We start from the raw sequence: 21934 nt of genomic DNA, 5'->3' as shown, positions 1-21934 counted from the left end.
GGAAGGAAGAGGAGATGTCTGAATGATGCCCAGGCCTCTGGGGGATGGGAGGACCATGCACTTACATGATAAATAGGAAAAGGAGCAGTGGAAGGTTAAATTCCCATGGGGACACACTGAGGCTGAGTTGCCTGTACAAGGGCCAGCGCACACATCCGCCTTCGCCTCACAAGAGTGACCTGGTTTGAGAGAGAGGTGTGGATGCTCATTGCCCTGCAAAACCAGGATTTTATAACCAAGAAAGTCCATGGATAAGATTCACAAGTCTCATGAACTTCAGAGATTGTGTTAACCCTGTAACGGCATTGTTCTGCAGAGTTATCCTGTGTCAACTTCTCAACCTGTCCGTGTCCTCGATGGGTTAACCCTTGGTGGATATGAGGATTGAAGCTACAAGGAGAGATGAGATTTCTCAAGTAGAACAAGAAGGGAATAGGGCTGAGGGCTGTGCTGTGGGGAGCATCTGCATTTCAGGGATGGGGGGCACGATTTTGGTTTGGATCTGGAATGTCCCTCAAAGTCTTGTGTTGAAAGCCTGGTCCTTAGTGTAGCAAGATTCAGAGGTGGACATTTTAGGCAATGATGATTCTATGGGATTAAGTGGATTAATCCACTTGATAGACTAATCCATTAGTGGTTGAATGGACTACTGGGAGGTAGGACCTGGTTGGAAGAAGTAGGTCAAGGGAAACCCTGGAAGAGTTTTTCTTCTCCCTGGCCCCTTCTTCTTTGTCCCTCTGCTTCTTGGATGCCATGCGTAGAGCAGCTTTCCTCTGTCACACCCTCCCCCATGACATTCTGCCTCACCTCAAGTCCAGAGCAATGGAACAGCTGACCATGGACAAGAACTGTGAGCCAAAATAAATCTTTCCTCTTTGAAGTTGTTCTTGTGAGGTATGTTAGTCATAGCAATGAAAAGCTGACTAACGGGGACTGCGCCAAGTCAGAAGTTGGGCTCAGAAAACAGGGAATGAGATAAAAGATTTACAGGTAACAATAGCTCTACCATTGATTAAGTGCTTTCACGTGCGTTGACATTTCCCCTCTCAGTAACTCAATTAGATATTTATAATTTGGCTCTGTGTCAGGTAGGGTTCAGTACAAGACTCAAAAAACTTGGCTATAAATTAAAGAAGGGATCTTATACAGGGACTGAACGTGCTTACAAACCACTGGAAGGGCAAACCCCAGGGAAAGATTTCTAGAACAATGTAACCAAGGTCAGCGTGCACCCTGGGCTGCCATCTTGGCATCGGGGAGCCTGGATTGGAAAGCCACTGTTGCTGCTGACACCGCTGCAGTTGCTTCTCTACTGTCATGGAACCACAGAAAGGACACTGGGTACTGCTGCTTTGAGAAGACCCCTGCTCTCTGCCCTTCCTCCACAGCAGTGAACAGTCAAGAAGGGGCCAGAAGATGGCCCCATCTCACCTCCTCCTTCTGGAGCTCCTTGGTGTGCACCTCCAATAAATGGAACCCATTTCTCTCCTGGATCCCTAGTTACAGAGAAGTCTGGAAAATATCTTTAACTAGACCACCTCTCCACCTATGGAGAGTAAAATGGAAGGGTCTCTTTGTTTAGGAAGGGGCCATATGATAATTAGCTGGACTTCTGTACCCACAAGTTCTGTGTCCACAGAATGACCCAACTGTGGATTGAAAATGTAGGTTGACCCATGAGGGTTGCATCTATACTGAACACGTACAGACTTCTTTTCTTTGCATTCCTTACACAACACAGTGTGACTACTATTTACAGAGCATTTGCATTGTATTAGGTATCCTGAGTTATCTAGAGATGATTTAATGCATATGAGAGGATGGGCCTACTTTATCTGTAAAACCATGCCATTTTACATAAGGGACTTGAGCAGCTGTGGATTTTGGTGTCTGAAGGGGGTCTTGGAATCAGTCCCTCATGGATAGCAAGGGACAGCTGAACTTCAGTTTTAGGGAGCCATGCGGTTTCTGTTGTAGCTCCCCAGCTTTCCCGTTGTTGCTTGAGGGCACCATACACAGCACATGAGCGAGTGAGCGTGGTTGTTTCAGAAAGACTTCAATGATAAAAAGAGAGCATGGTCCTGATCGGGCCTGTGGGCCATAGGATGCTAACCCCTGAGGTAAGCAAGTCCCTTCTATAGGACCTTTTTACAGATGAGGGAATTAAAACCAGAAAAGTCCCTTATTTAGCCAGTGCAAAGAAAAACACGGCCTGGTTATTTTGGTTTCAAAGTTCACATGCTTTTCAGCAAACCATGAAGCCTGACCCCTCCCCTTACAAGGTTTGTGATCTAAGAAGGAGATAAAATGAGAGCTTCATTGTTGCAGAACGTGGTAGATGCTCGGAGTGATGAAAATGCTTTTGAGTACGACGCATTTTGGACAGAAGAAATCGGGGAAAGTTTCACTGTGGAAGTAGTTTGAGCTAATTGTTGAAGAAAGATGTAATTCTAGCAGGTGGTGATGGGTAGGAGAGGGGTCAAAACAGCCTTTTAGGTGAAGCGAGAAACCTCAAGGTAAGTTTAAGATGCCAACTCTTCTGAGCACTGTGACCTTTAGGGTGTTAGTGGAGTGAAGACTAGATTATGGAGACCCTTAGATGTTAGGATAAGGAATCGAGGCTTGATGAGGAGGAACATCAACATCGTTTGAATAGGATTGTGACACACACATTACCTCAGTAAGACTTATCTGGTATTGCCATACAGAATGCTGAGTCAGAAGTTAGGGCCAACAGGAATTTGCTTGGGAAGTTATTACAGGATCTTTGCATAATGATGCAGATATAGGTGGACTAGAAAGATGACTTTGATAGGAGAAGATGAGATGGATAAAAAGACTTGGAAAGCTGGGAATGGGAGCTTATTTTTGTGTGTGTGTGGGAAAGGAGATGTGTTCCATCTTGGATATAAGGTGCTAAGGAGGAGAAATGTAAAAATGGGGAGGCAGTTGGATATGTGGTTTGATCTTCAAGTTGGAGTTGGTTGAGAGCCATCATTTCACAGGTGGACAGAGAGCCACATGAGAGAGAGAGGGGAGTATGGATAGCAGAGGATACCCAAAGGAGGACCCATGGGACTTAGGTAATCAAGGACCATGAGAAGAGCAAGAGATAGGAAAGTGGAGTGGGGGGGGGGAGTATGTGGAGAGCCAGGATGGAATAGTGTGTTAGAGGAGTCACCTGTTTCCAGGTAAAGGAATGGCCAGGAAGGAGATCAAGAAAGACAATCACTAGTACCCATGAGCAGTTGGTCCCAGGACCCCGTGGATCCCAAATTTCACAGATGTTCAAGTCCCTTATATAAAATGGCATAGTATTTGCATATGATCTATGACATCCTCCTGTATACTTTAAAAAAATCTCTAGATTTCTCATCATGCCTAGTACAATGTAAATGCTATATAAATAGCAAACTCTGTATATATTCAGTACAGATTTTTATTCTTTCTTTTTTCCTTCCTTCCTTCCTTTCTTCTTTTCTTTCATCCATGGTTGGTTGGATCTGTGGATGTGGAACCCATGGGTACAGAGGGATGTCTGCATTCATGCAATGCCCCTGGACTTGGTGATCATGATGACCTCTGTGGGTGACCCCTGAGAGCTGTTTGTGGTGTGTGGGCTCCCAAGGATTTTGAGGTTGGAAGGAAGGAAGAGAGGAGAGGAGAGGTTTAAATGTGCATCTGTTGTAAAGTTGATTAATGTTTCGGTGCCTAAATACCTCTGGTGACTTGGACTTAGAAATCCTGATTTCTCCCCAAAGCTTTCTTAAAGGAAAAGCAAGTCAAAAGAGAAGCATCATTTAGTTCTCTCTGGGGTTCGGGATTCATTGTTTTGATCGTGTTCGACGCGATCCTGATTTTGGTTCTGCTAGTGGCCTCTCCTGGAAACTGGTGTGCACCAGGCCGTGCAGTTGTTAAGCAGCTGCCTTTAGCCGCTGTGCCCTGCTAAATTGGGAACACTTTATGAGTCCCAATCTAGTCTTCATTCAGTGGGGGGGATAAAAAAATAAGTCCCTGTTGATTTTGAAATTTCAGAGGCTGCCCATTTGTGGAGTATGAAATCGGTGTGTCGGTGATTGTAATCTGACGTCATAGATTTTTTTTTTTTTAAATCCACTGGAGCATTGCTGTGTGGCGCTGTAAAGATTTAGTTCTCTCCAGGGCCTTTTCTAGAAAAAAAAAAAGCACACATGTCTGGGCTCCAAAAGAAACTGATTAGTTTACACCAGCGCTTTTTGACATCATAAATAGAATAGGACACAAACATGTGTCCCACCAAAACAAATGCAAACCCTGACAATACAACCAACCAAACAAACTCAAGAGGGTCAGATAGAAAAGACTGTATCAGTCTAAGCTAAGGACATATCTTAACTCCTGTTTTCTTTCACACCTTGATTTGTGGCTTTAACACAGAATCATTTTGGTTTAAAATGCGGGGTGAGACAGTTGCAAGAAGGGGTTCTATGAAGGAAAACCCCTCCCCTTTCCAGTGGAATTCCTCCCTCCCTCTTATATTTCAACAGTTATTTTGCACCTAAATGGCCCTAAACTTCAGAGACTGGAAATGCTACAGTACTCCTTCACATTTGTCACAACTTTGGTCTTTGAAGCAGTTAGACATTTATGAATCTCATTTGACCTCACATCAATCTATGAGCGAGGCAGTCCAAGTGTTATCATTAAGTCCATATTGCAGTTAGAGGAACCGAGATTCAAAGTGGTTAATTGATTAGTCCAGGGTCACACAGCTCATTAGAGGCAGATTTAGGAGTGAAGGTCACACTTTTCAGCTCCAAGTCTATTTTTACCACTTGCCTTTGGGTGGCATTTTTGACATTAGTGTTTTCTTTCATTCTTCAGTACTTCAATGTCTAAGCTTCATGTAACATCAAGTTGGTTTCTGGAAGTGCATTGATTGTGGAGGGTTCAGAAGCAGAAACCGCAGACCTTAAAGGACAGTTTACCCTTCTTGGAGGTTTGGCCTTTATTGAATAGAGGTCTCTTGTTAAGGGAAGATCTACACTGAGGCCAGAGGCTTGCGAGTGATTCAGAAAGTGGAAAGTCCTGGCCTCCTGAGGATGGCCAGAGATGATTATGGAGAGATTTGCAAATGGGAAGTACTTTATAAATGTTGGAGGAGGTGCGTGGATTGTTTATGGGGAGATGGGTTTCCATGTCTGTGACCCTCTGGACACTGCTGGCTTTGGTGTGGAGAGTCGGCCCTCCATGCCGGCAGATTTGCCATCTGCATTTACAACCAAACTCAGAAGAAAAATCTTAGGAAAAAATTTGCGTCTCTATTGAAATCCACAAGATTTCTTTCTTATTGTTGTTTCCTAACACCAACTATTTACAACAACTATTTCCATAGCATTTCTATTGCGTTAGGTTTTGTAGGTAATCCAGAGATGCTTTAATGTATTTGGGAGGATGTGGGTAGGTTATATATAAATGCTCTGCCATTTTATCAAAGGGACCTGAACAGCCACAGATTTTCATCTTTCTGGAGGTCCTGGAACAGTTCTCTTGTGGATCTTGAGGGACACTGGTACTAGTTTATATAAACGAGTTTGTTTGTTCCCTAATAAGAAATCAGTCTGTTCTCTAGTTCTGTGGTGGTTTTCTATATGTGTGAGCTTGCACGTCAGGTAAAGGGAACACTTGTATTATTGCAGAGCTGGGCTTGGTGATGTTGCCAATATCTTGGCCCTAAAGTAGTCCTTAAATATTCTTAACCCTGGGAGCTGATCCAAGAAATTGCTTATTTATTCCCTGTACCACTCATTATATAAATCTTGAATTCTTGCTGACAGAAGATACATAAAGTACAAATCAATAAGCATTTGTGTTTCTGTATTTTAGGGAATGAGACAACGAGTGAGAGAGAGCCCCTCAATGAGGACCTAGAAATGTTATCATTATTCTGTGGATTAACAGGGCCACGTGTCATGACACTACACTGAAGGATTTGTTTTAAAAACACTTCATTGAGATACAATGCACATACCATTCAGTTTACCCATGTAAACTATATTATTCAATGTTTTTTTGTATGTTAATGTTTTATAAAACCATTGTAATATGTGTAAGATTAAAGTTGCCACTTGGATGATTTTTTATGTATAAAAAAATGGGGTTCATTGCATTCACAATTTTTGGTGACTGTCACAACTATCTCCAAAACTTTTAATAGTTCCCAAATGGAAGAGTAAATCCTCATGAAAGGGCTTTTTAATATACTTTGATCATCACTTTCAGAAACATACAGCCCATTCCCCTCCTTCAGGTATAAGGTCTTTGAGGAAGAGTTTTCTTTTCTTTTTTTTTAAATTTAATTTGTTATATATGACAACAGAATGCATTACAATTCATATTACACATATAGAGCACAGTTTTTTATATCTCTGGTTGTACACAAAGTAGAGTCACATCCTTTGTGTCTTCATACATGTACTTAGGGTAATGATGAACATTGCATTCCACCGTTTTTTCCTATCCCTGTGGCCCCACCCTCCCCCTCCTACCCCTTTTCCCCTTTGCCCTATATAGAGTTCATTTAATCCTCCCATCACCCCTCCCCCCACAGGATATTATGAATCAGCATCCTTAAATCAGGGAAATCATTCACCATTTGTTTTTTAGGGATTGGCTAATTTCACTTAGCATTATATTCTTTCCAGCTCCATCCGTTTACTTGAAAATGCCATGATTTTGTTCTCTTTTACTGCTGAGTAATACTCAATTGTGTATATATGCCACTTTCTTTTTTTTTATCCATTCATCTACTGAAGGGCATCTAGGTTGGTTCCCCAGTTTGGCTATTATGAATTGTGCTGCTTTAAACATTGATGTGGCTGTGTCCCTGAGTATGCTGTTCTTAAGTCCTTTGGGTATAGACTGAGGAGAGGAATAGCTGGGTCAAATGGTGATTCCATTCCCAGTTTTCCAAAGAATCTCCATATTGCTTTCCAGATTGGCTGCACCAATTTGCAGTCCCACCAGCAATGTATGAGTGTGCCTTTTCCCCACATCCTCACCAAGACTTATTGTTGTTTGTATTCATAATAGCTGCCATTCTGACTGGAATGAGATGAAATCTTAGAGTAGTTTTGATTTGCATTTCTCTAATTGCTAGAGATGTTGAACATTTTTTCATATATGTGTTGATTGATTGTATATCTTCTGAGAAATGTCTGTCTGTTCAGTTCTTTGGCTCATTTATTGATTGGGTTATTTATTTATTTTTTTGGTGTTAAGATTTTTGAGTTCTTTATATATTCTAGAGATTAGTGCTCTGACGTGCGTGTGGTAAGAATTTGTTCCCAATTAGAAGGCTCTCTCTTCACCTCACTGATTGTTTCTTTTGCTGAGAAGAAGCATTTTAGTTTAAATCCATCCCATTTATTGATTCTTGAGATGAATTCTTGCACTGTAGGAATCTTATTAAGGAAGTTGGGGCCTAATCTGACATCATGGATATTTTGGCCTACTTTTTCTTCTAATAGTCACAGTGTCTCTGGTTTAATTCCTAGGTCCTTGATCTACTTTGAGTTGAGTTTTGTGCATGGTGAGAAATAGGGGTTTAATTTCATTTGGTTGCATATGGATTTCCAATTTTGCCAGCACCATTTGTTGAAGAGGCCATCTTTTCTCCAATGTACATTTTTAGTGCCTTTGTCTAATATAAGATAACTATAATTATGTGGGTTGGTCTTTGTGTCCTCTATTCTTTACCATTGGTCTTCCAGTCTATTTTGGTACCAATAGCATGCTGTTTTTGTTACTATTCCTCTGTACTCTAGTTTAAGGTCTGGTGTAGTGATGCCACCTGCTTCACTCTTTTTGCTAAGGAATGCTTTAGCTATTCTGGGTCTCTTATTTTTCCTGATGAATTTAATGATTGCTTTTTCTATTTCTATGAAAGGAATATCATTGGGATTTTGATTTGGAATTGCGTTAAATCTGTATAGTGCTTTTGGTAGTATGGTCATTTTGACAATATTAATTCTGCCTATCTAAGAACAAGGGAAATCTTTCCATCTTTAAGGTCTTCTTTAATTCCTTTCTTTAGTGTTCTGTAGTTTTTACTTAGAGGTCTTTCACCTCTTTTGTTATTTTTTTATGTTATTTTTAATTTTATTTATTTATGTTATTTTTTATGCTATTGTAAATGGGGTAGTTTTTCTCATTTCCCTTTCAGAGGATTTGTCAGTGATATATAGAAATGCCTTTGATTTATGGGTGTTCAGTTTGTATCCTGCTACTTTGCTGAATTCATTTACTAGTTCTAGAAGTTTTCTGGTGAACTTTTTGGGTCTTCTAGGTATACAATCATATTGTCGGCAAATAGTGCTAATTTGAGTTCTTCTTTACCTATCCGTATCCCTTTAATTTCTTTTGACTGTCTAATTGCTCTGGCCAGTGTTTCAATAACCATGTTAAATAGAAATGGTTAAAGAGGGCATCCCTGTCTTGTTCCAGTTTTTAGAGGGAATGCTTTCAATTTTTCTCCATTTAGAATGATATTGGCCTGGGGCTTAGCATAGGTAGACTTTATGATGTTGAGATATGTTCCTGTCATCCCTAGTTTTTCTAATGTTTTCAACATGAAGTGGTACTGTATTTTGTCAAATGCTTTTTTTACATCTATTGAGATAATAATTTGTTTCTTATCTTGAAGTCTATTGATTACATGAATTACATTTATTGATTTCTGTATGTTGAACCAACCTTGCATCCCTGGAATGAACCCCACTTGATCGTGGTGTACTATCTTTTTGATATGTTTCTGTATTCAATCTGCCAGAATTTTATTGAGAAATTTTGCATTTATGTTCATTGGAGATATTGGTTTGAAGTTTTCTTTCTTTTCTATTTCTTTCTTTCTTTTCTTTTCCCTCCCTCCCTCCCTCCCTTCCTCCCTTCCTTCCTTTCTTTCTTTCGTTCGTTCGTTCGTTTTTTTTTTTTTTTTTTTTTTTTTTTTTTATGTTCCTTTGCCTGGTTTTGGAATCAGGGTGATAGGTGATACTGGCCTCATAGAATGAGTTTTGATGTGCTCCCTCTTTTTCTATTTCCTGAAATAAATTGAAGAGTATTGTTATTAGTTCTTCTTTAAAGGTCTTGTAGAACTCAGCTGTGTATCCATCTGGTCCTGGGCTTTTCTTGGTTGTTAGGCTTCTGGTGGTGTCTTCTATTTCGTCACTTGAAATTGATCTGTTTAAATTGTGTATATCATCTTGATTCAATTTGAGCAAATCATGACTCTAGAAATTTGTCAATGCCTTCGCTATTTTTCTATTTTATTGGAGTACAAGTTTTCAAAATAATTTCTAATTATCATCTGTATATCTGTAGGGTCTTTTGTGATATTTTCTTTTTTATCGCTTATATTAGTAACTTGAGTTTTCTCTCTCCCTCTCTTCATTAGCATGGCTAAGTGTCTGTCAATTTTATTTATTTTTTTCAAAGAACCAACTTTTGTTTTGTCAATTTTTCCAATTGTTTCAATTTCATCTCTGATTTTTATTTATTTATTTATTTCCTTTCTTCTACTGCTTTTGGTGCAGATTTATTCTTCTTCTAGGACTTTGAGATGTAATGTTAAGTCATTTATTTGCTGATTTTTTCTTCTTTTAAGAAATGAACTCCATGCAATGAACTTTCCTCTTAGAACTGCCTTCATAGTGTCCTGGAGATTTTGATAAGTTGTATAAGTTGTATATGTATTCTCATTCACCTCTAAATTTTTTTAATCTTCTCCTTGATGTATTCTGCAACATATTGTTCATTCAGTAGCATATTAGTTAGTCTTCAGGTGTTGGAGTGCCTTTTATGTCTTATTTTATCATTGATTTCTAATTTCATTCCATTATGATCTGATAGAGTGCAGGGTAGTATCTCTACTTTTTTATATTTGCTAAGAGTTGCTTTGTGGCATAGTATATGGTCTATTTTAGAGAAGGATCCATGTGATGCTGAGAAGAAAGTGTATTCATTCGTTGATGAAATATTCAATATATGTCAGTTAAGTCTAAGTTATTGATTGTATTATTGAGTTCTGTAGTTCTTTGTTCAGGTTTTGTTTGGAAGATCTATATAGTGATGAAAGAGGTGTATTAAAGTCACCCAAAATTATTGTGTTGTGGTCTATTTGACTCTTGAACTTGAGAAGAGTTTGTTTGATGAATGTAGATGCTCCATTGTATATATTTATAATTGTTATGTCTTGTTGGTGTATGGTTCCCTTGAGCAGTATGTAGTGTCCTTCTTTATGCTTTTTGATTAACTTTAGCTTGATATCTACTTTATTTGATATGAGGATGGAAACCCCTGCTCACTTCTGTAGTCATGTGAGTGGTATGATTTTTCCCAACCTTTAACCTTCAGTCTGTGGATGTCTTTTCCTATGAGATGAGTCTCTTGGAGGCAGCATATTGTTGGATTTTTTTTTATTCAATCTATGTCTTTAACTGGTGACTTTAGGCCATTAACATTTAGGGTTATTATTGAGACATGATTTGTATTCCCAGCCATTTTTGTTTATTTTGGTGTTTAACTTGACCAGGTTTCTCCTCTGATTAGTTTTTCCTTTAGTATAACACCTCTGTCTGCTGATTTTCATCACATTTTTCATTTCCTCTTCTTGGAATATTTTGCTGAGGATGTTCTGTAGGCTTTCTACTTGTAAATTCTTTTAACTTCTGTTTATCATGGAAGGTTTTTATTTCATCATCAAATCTAAAGCTTAATTTTGCTGGATATAAGATTCTTGGTTGGAATCCATTTTTTTTTCAGAGTTTGGTATATGTTGTTTCATGATCTCCTGGCTTGGAGAGTCTGGGTTGAAAAATCTGCTGAGATACAATTTGGTCTCCCCCTATATGTGATCTGATTCCTCTCTCTTGCGGCTTTTAAAATTCTCTCCTTATTCTGTATGCTAGGCATTTTCATTATAATGTGCCTTGGTGTAGATCTGTTGTAATTTTGTACATTTGGTATCCTGTAAGCTTCTTGTATTCGGTTTTCCAATTCTTTCTTTATGCTTGGGAAATTTTCTGATATTATCTCATTACAGAAATTGTGCATTCCTTTGGTTTGAAACTCTTTGCCTTCATCTATCCCAATAATGCTTAGATTTGGACTTTTGATGCTGTCCCATAATTCTTGGATGTTCTGTTCATGGTTTTTTACTATCTTCACTGTGTTTTTATTTTCCAGATTGTATACTTTGTCTTCATTATCTGACCTTCTTTCTTCCAAGTGATCTTGTTTGTTGGTTATGCTTTCTATTGAGTTTTTTAATTTGACTTATTGTATCCTTCATTTCAAGGATTTCTGAATGGTTTTTTTCTTTTCAGAGTCTCTATCTCTTTCTTGAAGTAATCTTTTGCTATGTATTTGCTCTCTTATCTCTTTGTTGGAGAGATCAATTTTTACCTGTATTTGCTCAGTTAGGTCATTCTTTAATTCACAAATCATTTTAATTATGAACCTTCTGAACTCCCTCTCTGACATTTCATCAACTGTGCTGTCCGTGGGTTCTGTTATTGTAGTATCCTGGTTTGTTTGGGACACTTTCCTCCCTTGTTTTTTCATGTTGTCTGTGTGTCTTCCTTTCTTGCAGTGTGGATCTGAGACATTACAGTTTCTACCCTATATTCTTGTAGTACCCATGCTGATTGTCTGTACCTCACCTTGATGTTGGGCTTCCAGACCCTGCTGGAGTCTCTCAATGTATGCTACTGCAACTAAAGGTGGTGGCGGCAATAGCCAAGGTAACTCAGGATAGTAGTGGAGGTGCCCCAAGATGGATGCAATGTCTTACAGAGATGGGGCTGAAAGGATGGGCCTCACACTTCCTTTGGGATGCCTGCTCTGAGGTGCAGCTGCTTCTAGGCCTTGTCCTCAAAAGTTAGGGGCTATTGCATGGGGAAGGCTATGGCGATGTCTGTAGTGTCCTAAGATGGAAGTGCGTTAGGTTTGAGCTCCCAGGTGGGGGTCGGGTGGCAAACTTGGACCCACCCTGGGCCTATGTCAGTGTGGGTGAATCTGGGCTAGGCCTGAGCTCCTGCGGTGACTTGCTGGTCCTGTGAAAGAGCCTGAGCTCCTGTGGGTGTTTGCCGGTGGCCAGGTAGACCTGGGCCTACTCAAAGTTTTCATGATCTGTTCTTTTAGGGGAAGTTTATTCTTTTAGAGATGCTCTACACAGTATGTGACACCAATCTGGTTCCCTCAGGAAGCAGTCTCAGTGAATAACCCTGCAGACTTTATTAGGATCTCTGTCAGGGTCGACACTGTTGGGGAGGGGAAGGAGGCAGGGTTGGGTAGGAGAGGCTGTGCAGGGTCATAGTCACAGGATCAATAGTTCTGAACCTGGGATTCTTGAGTCGAGGTACTATGATTTGAATGTCTCCTCCAAAACTCATGTTGCAATGTTATTGCCACTTGGATGGTATTAACCAGTGGTATCTCTAAGTGATAGTTAGATCACGAGGGCTCTGTTCTCATGAATGGGTAAATACTGTAATCTTGGGAGTGAGTGAGTTCTGATGGGAGTGAGCTCCTGATGAAAGGATACGTTTGCCCCTCCTTCTTTCTTTTGCACAGATCATCACGTGCCCTTCTGCCATGTTATGTTGCAGCCCTTGCCAGATGCTGGCCCCAGGATCTTGTATTTCCCACCTTTTGGAACCATGAGCCAAACAAACTTCTGTTGTTACCTTCTTACCCAGTCTGTGGTAATTTGTGATAGCAGTAGGAAATGGAGTAAGATGTGGGGCAACAAGATGGGTCTTTATGTTTCCGTATCATCCAGTCATAGGATGTAGCAGGCTGCCCTCAGGAAGGGGCAGGTGCTTGGGCTAGGTTGTCTCCTCAACCGAGAGCAAGAGAACCTTGACAACTGAGGGGTGTGAGTCAGCAGCATTCAAAGCCAGGAGCGCAAATGCTTACTCAGCAGTTCCTTAAGCTTTGCTGCCTATTGGAATCATCTTTGCATCCTTGGAAACAGGGGCCTGAATTCACTGGTCTGGGATAAGAACTGGGTGCTGAGTAAGAAGTTCTAGTGGTCTGGTCAATGCAGATTGGGGACAGCTGCTTTCAGTCTTGAAGATAAAATCAGAGATGCAGTTAAAAACACTTGCTGTAAGAGCTGGGCTGGTGGTGATGCCCATCTGTAATCCCAACTGCTCAGGAGGTTGATGCAGGAGGATCACAAATTCAAGGCCAGCCTTGGCAATTTAGAACTTCTCTCAAGGAAAAAAAAATTAAAAAAGTAAAAGAACTGGTGATATAGTTTAGTGGTAGAGTGTGCCTAGCTTCAATCCCCAATATTGGGGGAAAAAAATCCAGTAAGAAAAATACCATGTTAATAGTAAACTGTTTCTCCCCACCAGAGTAAAAGACTACAGATGTATTTTATTTTCTATCCCATATCTTGTAATTTAATATTTATAAAAAGGATAGAACTATTTTTAATTGTATATATTTCCAAAATTACTTATATATCTATATCCCCTCCCCCCAAATCCATCCAGCAGCTTAAAAGAAAAAGTCTGTAAACCAAAGAATGGTTATTCCTGGAATGTGAGATCATGAGTGATTTTATTTTCTTTCTTATGCTTATTTTTACTTCAATAATTTTTATAATGAGATTGTATCACTCTTATAAGAAATAAAAAAATAGCTTTTTTGTGTATCGGTGTGCTTGCCTGACTAGTTTTCCATCCACTCTCTCGTCTATTTCACGTGAAGGATCCTTTGGCTAGTGATTCTTTCTCTGAGTCTTTCTTCCTGTTCTTATTTAAATAATCATGATTGTGTGTTAATTGTTGTATGCTTTACCAACTAGGAGCAAATATTCCTTTCTCCCATTTATTACTCAACTGTTCATTTTTTTTTTTTTTGCTTTAGTCATCATTATTATTTTTCTTAAGTAAAGCTTAACCTTTAGATGAGGTCTTTCTAAGCATGGTACCCAGCATCTACCATTATGGCTTTTTGATTCATCTATCGAATGGTAATGGATCCTCCAAAAATGTTGATATTAAATTAAATCGTTCCGTCTGTGTACCTGGGAAGACTTTGAGGCTGTAGAATTTACCAGGTGGGTAGGATATGCATGGAGGAAAATGCATGGTAACACTTCCACAGTTGGAAGCTCTTTGTGGGTCTGACAAGTCTCATTTATCCCTTGGGGCCCTAAATTGGACTTCCTCTGAGGTGCCCGCCCATCCCGACTCTCCCAGGGAGAACTGGTGCTGACTTTTCCACAAGTTTATTATGGTTCCAGTTACATTTTATTATAATTAGTTGTTGATGTCTATCTTCCTGTAAGGCCTCCGAATAGCTCCCAACATGTCCCCCAAGGAACCCCACCTCCTGGAATTCATGCCCTTGACCAAAAGATGATGGCAGAGGTGATCATGGGCCATTTACAAGATTAGGTTATAAAAGACTAAGGTTTTCATCTTGGGTGCTTCCTCTTGGCCCACTCTGGGGAAAGCCAGCTGCCACACTGTGAGAGCAATCAGCCAGTTTAGGTAGAGAGGCCCCTGTAGCTACAGTCAGTAAGAAACAGAAGCCGGCAATAAACATGCATGTGAGCCTGGTGCAGATCTGCAGGTCTTCTGCTCCTTGAGTCTTCAGATGTTACAGGCCCTGCCGTCAGCCGATTACAGCCTCCTGAGACACCCGGAGTCAGTCACCCACCCAACCGGCTCCCGATTCCTGACCCTCGGAATCTATGGGAGACAATACACATTTGTTGTTTTAAGTTCTGAGGTTTGGAGTAATTTTTCACATGTCAGTATGTAACAAATTCAGATTTTGGCACTAGATGTGGGGTGCTGATGGAGAAAAAGAAAAAAAAAATAAACCCTGAAATGTGCTGGGGTCGTTGAACAGCCGTGGGCAGTGGGGAAACAGTAAAGATTGAGGAGCATTCAGGTAAAGGCTGGAATACACTGTTCATTGGAGTTTGGACTTTGAGAAGGCTGCCAGTGAAAAGTTAAAGGAAAATGAGAAAAATCTTATAGGAAATCAGAAAAAGGAGAATCCTTGTTATGTAGTGGCAAAAAATAAAATAACAAAAATAAAAATAAACTTAGCAATCCCATCACCTGCAGTATGTGGGAAGTAGAAAATGTGGCTAAAGAACTGATGACACTGTTAAGGAGATTTCTAGCTGGGCTGTTGAGAGTGCTTTTGGATTTTTTGCTGTTGCTTTTAGTAAAATTACAAGAAGAGAGAGATGCTGAGAAAAAAAAGAGTCAGGACTTGCTGGTTTTGAAGGTTCCCAGCCGCTCCATGTGGCACCTGATGTTAAAATTAAGAAATAGCTTCTGAGCAAAGATCAAATTCAGGACACTTAAAGGAAAATAAGTTCCAAACACGAAGCCAAGGATGTGATTGTAAAATCTTTTCTTCAGATCTTAAAAAAAAAAAAAAAAATCAAAGATGGTGTCTTAGACTACTACTCAGTCAGACCAAAAGCCCCCGCAAGGGATTGTTTGCTTTCCAATCCTCTGCCCAACAATACACTTCTAGGAAGTTAAGGACACTATATCTCAGTAGAAGTCCAACATAAAGAAGGCCCTATTACAAAGAGATTTGTGACTGTGGCCTTTGTCTGGTAAAATGAACCCTAAAAGGACTCACAGAAGTCCTACCAAGTTTAAAGAGTTAAACTTGAAGAAAACCCATTAGCTCAAAGCGAAAGGGCTCTGGAGAGAATAAGAGGAAGCTCCTTTGGAACACGGAGTGTCAGCCAAGAGGAAGCAGGCGGAGAAAGCTACTCAGCTGAAAGCCCAGTTACCTTTCGTGCAAAGGAGAGATGACCGAGAAGGTAGAACCAAGAGTCCAGAGAATGTGGCTAAGAGAATTATTCCTTGGCTTCCATGAGAGACCTAACCAAGAACCTTTTTCAGAACTGCTGTCCCCCATCTCTCCTTCATGAGTGAGAGTGTTTACAGTGTTTATCTTGTGCCTGTCCCACCATCATATGTTGTGTGTTGGTATTGGGACGAGACATTTGTCTTTTTAGCTGCAGGTGCCTAAAGGTCAGGAGGAACCATCCTTGAAAAGATGTCAGAGACTACACCTGACAAGCCTCATCTGATCCTAGACCTGACTTAAAAGAACAGAGTCTAAACTTGAGGCTGATGCTGTAAAGGGATGAGAATTTGGGGGACTGTGTGTGTTGCACATAGGAGGGATTTGAATCCTTGGGAGCAAGAAGGTGAGCTGTGGAGGGCAGCCTCCAAGCCCCACCCCTGACTCCAGGGCTTCAGAGTGGCTGATCCCCTCCCCCTCTAAGTTATACCAGGGTTGGTCCATGTGCAATAGCGTAAGGTGGAAGTGAGTGGGAGCATGCCACTCTCAGGATTAATAAAAGACCGCAGCTTTTGTTTTAGACATGGTCTTTTACTTCTTGGATCACTCATTGTGGGGAAAGCCAGCTGTCACAAGTGAAGGACACTGGGGCAGCTTTGTAGAGGCCCATATGGTGCAGAACTTCCAGCTAGTAGCCATGCAAGCGAGCTTTCTCATAAGTATACTTCCAGTTCCAGTCAAGCCTTCAGAAAATGCAGCTGGACCTACTGTTGGTCTGCAAGCTCAAGAGATGCTGAGTAGAAACAGAACTGCTATTGGAGGCCTGAGACTGCCATCCTTAGAAAGGCCTGCTGGCAATATTGGCTCTTGGTTGGGACCGGGGAATTTGGATTTAGACGGGAGGATCCCCGTAATTCCCTAGAGGTTAGGTAAGTGGCTCTGTGTGCTTCGACAGAAAAAAAAATTATTTATGCTGGATACCTGCTATCCATCTGGAAATCTGGAATCTGGATATGTTTGAGGCAGAAGAAGTATATCTGAGGCTGCCCCCAGCATAGATCTTGGGCACTGACTCTGTAATGAGCATCTTAGTAGACAACACTTGCTATATGTCGTCACAATGTGTTGCTGCAGGAATTAAACCCATCCTGTGAGATTCCATGGAAAGAGGACCCTTGGGAGCTTGTAGCTGGTTTCCTACTCAGCAAAGAGCCAAGGTTCTGATTTGGTTTAATAGCCGTTTGTTTTGCTGTAATGAATCATGGCCCTGAGTAAAACTGTGTGAATCCTGTGAATCCTCCTAGCCATACCTGAATCTGAGAGTGGGCTTGAGGACCACCCCCACCCCACAGAGACCCTCAGCCTGAAGCACCTAGATCCTCCCAGATTCTGGACTTTCAGAAATTGGGAAAATAAATGTGTGTTATTTAAAGCCACTGAGTTCTGGAATAGTTTGCAATAAGTAACTAATCTAGGAAGCCAGTCATTTCTCTCTCCCCAGCATCTAGCTTGGTGTCTGGAACACAGGTGCTCTATGGCTAGGATATGAGCTGAGTGTGTCCTCCAGAGGCTCATGTGCTGGAAGCTTGACTCCAGTGTGGCCACCTTGAGGGGACAGAACCTTTCAGAGGTGGGGCCTACTAGAAGGACATTGGGTCATGGGACCTCAGGAATGGATTAATGCAGCTCTTTGGAGTGGGTTGGATCTTACAGGAATGAATTCTCTTAAGAGCCAGTTGGTGTAACTTGAGGCCACTTCACATGCTTGTCCCCTTCCCACTTCCCTGTTATGAGTCTCTTTGTCAGTGCTGACACCATGCTGTTTGAACCTTCAGGCCACCAGAATCATGAACCAAATGAATGTCTTTTCTTGATAAGATATCAACACAAAATGGGTGAAGATAGGTGTTAAAGAAATTTATTTGTTGAATGAATTGATGATGTTTCTGCTTTTGAAGAATTTTATGATCTGCCTAAGAGTTTTTGGGTTCATTCCTATTTGAATAAGATCCACGGGTATAAGAAATAATGTGTGACTATGGCTTTTCTCAGTTACTATCTTCTTGTATGTTGTGTGTGTGTGTGTGTGTGTGTTTTCCCTCTCTCTCTTCTATACCATGGTGATGCTAGCTATTCTTACCTTTAAGATACAAAGTTCTTCCTGCTGAAAAATTAATTACCAAGTGTTTCAGGGCTTTATAAGATATTTATATTTCCTCACTGAGTATTGCCTCTTACTCTATCATGTGATTACCCTGAGAAAAGTTCAGATGAATGAACTTTTCATTATACATTGAGCCCGACATCCTTACTTCCTCAATTTGTCTTGAAATAGACTTTTATACAAATATAGCAACCAGTCAGGCTGATGACTTCAATGTGGGAAAACCCAAAGTATATTCTAGGAGTAGACTTTTTTGAATAATTTACAATTTTTTCTTTTTAAAAAGTAATTTCATTAAAAGATGTGCGTAGAAGTGTGTGGTTGTGCATGCACACATACACACACACACACATATGCACACACACATACCCTTCACTGATTCCCATGGCACACCTCTTGGTAGTTATTGAAACCTTTTACCTCCTTTTAAATCTCCTCTGTCTTTGCACACAACCTTGATTATTAGTTTCCAGGATCTCTCATGTATCTCCTTTCTATCTAAGTTTTTTTTTTTTAATTTGCTTTTCCCCTGGGGTCAGAGAATCACCTGTCCTTTCCAGGGGTGCCTTCTCTACCTTTTCTAGGCCTGTTTTCCAACACATATACCATGGGCTTGATGGATCTTTCCAAAGTGAAATCCTTGCCCACTGGGGCATCATCTGCAAACTCCCCAGGACTATTTCCTGAGGGAAGGTAAGCTTTGTCCCCTTCCTTTCCTGCTTCCATTTTGCTCATGGTGCCTCCTTGAATTAGATTCCGCGAGTGGAATACAGCTTTGAAGGCAATTCTACAGACTGAACGTGAAACAAAACCCAGAAGTGTTAAGAAACAGGTGTGTGGAGATGAAGAGGAGGCGGCGGCAGTGGTGGAAGAAGAGGCGGCGGCGGCGGGGGTAGGGAACCTGGAAACGCGAACGGGGATGGTAGGTGGTTTGGACCCGCCGAGCCGCCGTCGTTTCCAGAAAGGGTTTGACTGGAGGAACCTCTGGAGCAGCTGTTGGCTGGCTCCTCTGGCTGATGGCATGTTGAGGTACATGGGCCAGTGGCAGCGAGGGCATCCAATCCAGAGGGGGCCACTCTAGAGGCCAGGCCACCACCACCATGGGCCAGTGTGTCACCAAGTACAAGAATCCCTCATCAACCTTGGGCAGCAAGAATGGAGACCGGGACCCCAGCAGCAAGTCACACAGCAGGCGAGGGGCAAGCCACCGTGAGGAACAGGTGCCACCCTGTGGTAAGCCAGGTGGGGACATCCTCGTCAATGGGACCAAGAAAGCCGAAGCTGCCACTGAAGCCTGCCAGCTGCCAACATCCTCCGGAGATGCTGGGAGGGAGTCCAAGTCCAATGCTGAGGAGTCTTCCTTGCAGAGACTGGAAGAACTGTTCAGGCGCTACAAGGATGAGCGGGAGGATGCAATTTTGGAGGAAGGCATGGAGCGCTTTTGCAATGACCTGTGTGTCGACCCCACAGAATTTCGAGTGCTGCTCTTGGCTTGGAAGTTCCAGGCTGCTACCATGTGCAAATTTACCAGGAAGGAGTTTTTTGATGGCTGCAAAGCAATAAGTGCAGACAGCATTGACGGGATCTGTGCACGGTTCCCTAGCCTCTTAATAGAAGCCAAACAAGAGGATAAATTCAAGGATCTCTACAGGTTTACATTTCAGTTTGGCCTGGACTCTGAAGAAGGGCAGCGGTCACTGCATCGGGAAATAGCCATTGCCCTGTGGAAACTAGTCTTTACCCAGAACAATCCTCCTGTGTTGGACCAATGGCTAAACTTCTTAACAGAGAACCCCTCGGGGATCAAGGGCATCTCCCGGGACACTTGGAACATGTTCCTTAACTTCACTCAGGTGATTGGCCCCGACCTCAGCAACTACAGTGAAGATGAGGCCTGGCCAAGTCTCTTCAATACCTTTGTGGAGTGGGAAATGGAACGAAGGAAACGAGAAGGAGAAGGGAGAGGCACACTCAGCTCAGGGCCCGAGGGCTTGTGTCCCGAGGAGCAGACTTAATGGCTCTGTTCCAGGAGCAGCAGCAAGGATCTGCCTGCTGCCCTGCAGCCAAACGAGGAATTGGACCTTTCTGGAAATTACCGAAGATCCGGATATTTTCTACTTTACACCTTTCTCTGCCTTGTATCTGAAAGGGCTCTAAAATGCTGTATCATGTTTTAGGCACTTTCTTCATTTTTGGTTATTTTGGTTATTTCTTTTTTTGGGGGGGAATCCCCCAAAATATTTGAACCTGGCTACATGTTGTGTATCTTCTTTTTTTGAAGCCTTCAGATAGAATAAGCCTGCCATTTCTTGCACAAATTTAGGTTTTTGGTTTTTTTGGTTTTTTGGGGGTGGGGGAGGGTGTAGAGCCGGGTGGGGAGAATGGGACTGTTAGGTTGAATTAACATTACAAAATGATACAGTGCCAGATCTCAGTTTTGCATATTGTTTTTCAGGGCAGGTCTGTACTGTGTGTAGTGCTGTTTACATGGTTGAAGTTAGTTTGTAATTATTATTTTTAAAGATTTACCCAGATTTGATAGCAGTGTTAACTGTTAACCACATTGCATTAATTTCCAGACAATTGAGAGCTCTTGGAGAGCCAAGGCCAATCAAGAGCATTTGCAGTCTGGTGACAACCCCCTTTTAAGCTAATTTATCCAAAATCCCTATTTCCCTCACTTCTTGCTCATTCCTTCTTTGACCTATTGCATTTCATGTTGAGTTTATCCATCAACATGCTGCACCTGTCAGTCAAGTGAGCAGTTTCATTTTTTTTAGAACACATTGTACTGAGAACCACTTAAGCGTTGAATGCAGAGAAAGCAGTGCTACCTCAGTTTTTCTGGAAGTTGACTTCTTTGATAGTTTTCTTTCTTTGATGAAGTTTCTGTATTTTCATGTTTTAAGTGGAAATACTTTGTTTTTCATTTGTCTTGGAGCCAAAGTTTCTGTTCCTGGTGGTCGGAAGACTGTGCCTGCCGGCCAGCTGACTTGAAGGAAAACTGTGGTATGGAGCTCTGCTTGAATCTTTTTTTTTTTTTCCCTTTCTGAGTGTCATCAGCTAGCTTACTTGTCTGGCATGTGCAGAAGCCTGGGGCTGGTCTGAACTCTGCCAAACAAATGTCAAAGTGTATTTAATAAATGTGCCCTTTCCCTTCTTGCTGCACCCATGTTGTCACTTAACCCCTAGGAGTTATTTATTATCTTTTTGTTAATGTCAGGCTCATTTGGGGTAATGTGATGACTGTTTAGGTTTACATGATCCTCTTCTCCTTCCTCTACCCTCAAATATGTATATATACATATATTAAATATGTATATATTTTACCTATATAAAATATATATATACACACATATATGTATCTATATTTCTTTGTTTCTCTGCCTGCTAAACTGGCCATAAAAGAGGGAGCTGCCTTCGATATTTAAAGTGTAAGTAAGAAGAGTGCCAGGGAACATCATAATGGAGGCTTTCGTATCTGAATCTGACCATTTTTACTACAGGAGAACATGAATTTGCCCACACCTTCCTTACAGGATGGGGGCCTGTTGCCCACATTGCTTGCTCCATGTGGCCAGCTTTGGCCATACTGCCATTGGGGCCTGAGGAACTAACGGTGGTCCTATCTGGTTTCAGTAGAGGGTCCTCTTGTTATTTTTCCATTAACATATATATCCTCAAAAGCTATATTGGAAGGTGGATGGCAGGAGCTTGTAACAGTTCGGCTTCCAACACTTTGGAACAGATTAAAGGGAATCTTTTAAATAAAAACTTATAAAAATCTTTAAAAAAAAAAAAAAGAAACAGGTGTGTGGGCATCTGTCACACTCTCTCACCTTGAGCCTCCCCCACTCTGCAGGCTTCCCCGTGGTCTCATCCCTCCCAGGGATGACCCTCTTCCTTTCTGCTGTGTCTTCAGTGCTCTGATGACAC

At 41.4% G+C, this 21934-nt stretch overlaps 2 protein-coding genes across 2 annotated transcripts in view; both read left to right on the top strand.

The window, feature by feature from the left end:
- Rgs6 (regulator of G protein signaling 6) overlaps nucleotides 1-21934 on the top strand; it is a 564395-nt gene that overhangs the window by 23828 nt on the left and 518633 nt on the right. The window lies entirely within an intron of this gene.
- On the top strand, nucleotides 18859-20838 carry LOC114089733 (DCN1-like protein 3). Its single transcript, XM_027931670.3, has one exon. It carries the CDS (start codon nucleotides 19099-19101, stop codon nucleotides 20011-20013), a length of 915 nt encoding a protein of 304 aa, XP_027787471.2. The 5' UTR covers nucleotides 18859-19098; the 3' UTR covers nucleotides 20014-20838.

The sequence above is a fragment of the Marmota flaviventris genome, chromosome 2 (genome assembly GCF_047511675.1).
Source record: "Marmota flaviventris isolate mMarFla1 chromosome 2, mMarFla1.hap1, whole genome shotgun sequence".
Classification (NCBI taxonomy): domain Eukaryota; kingdom Metazoa; phylum Chordata; class Mammalia; order Rodentia; family Sciuridae; genus Marmota; species Marmota flaviventris.
This window is presented reverse-complemented; position numbering and strand designations above follow the sequence as displayed.

What these genes read in the sequence shown, in the direction of transcription:
- LOC114089733 (XM_027931670.3), top strand. Translation starts at nt 19,099, where the DNA reads ATGGGCCAGTGTGTCACCAAGTACAAGAATCCCTCATCAACCTTGGGC.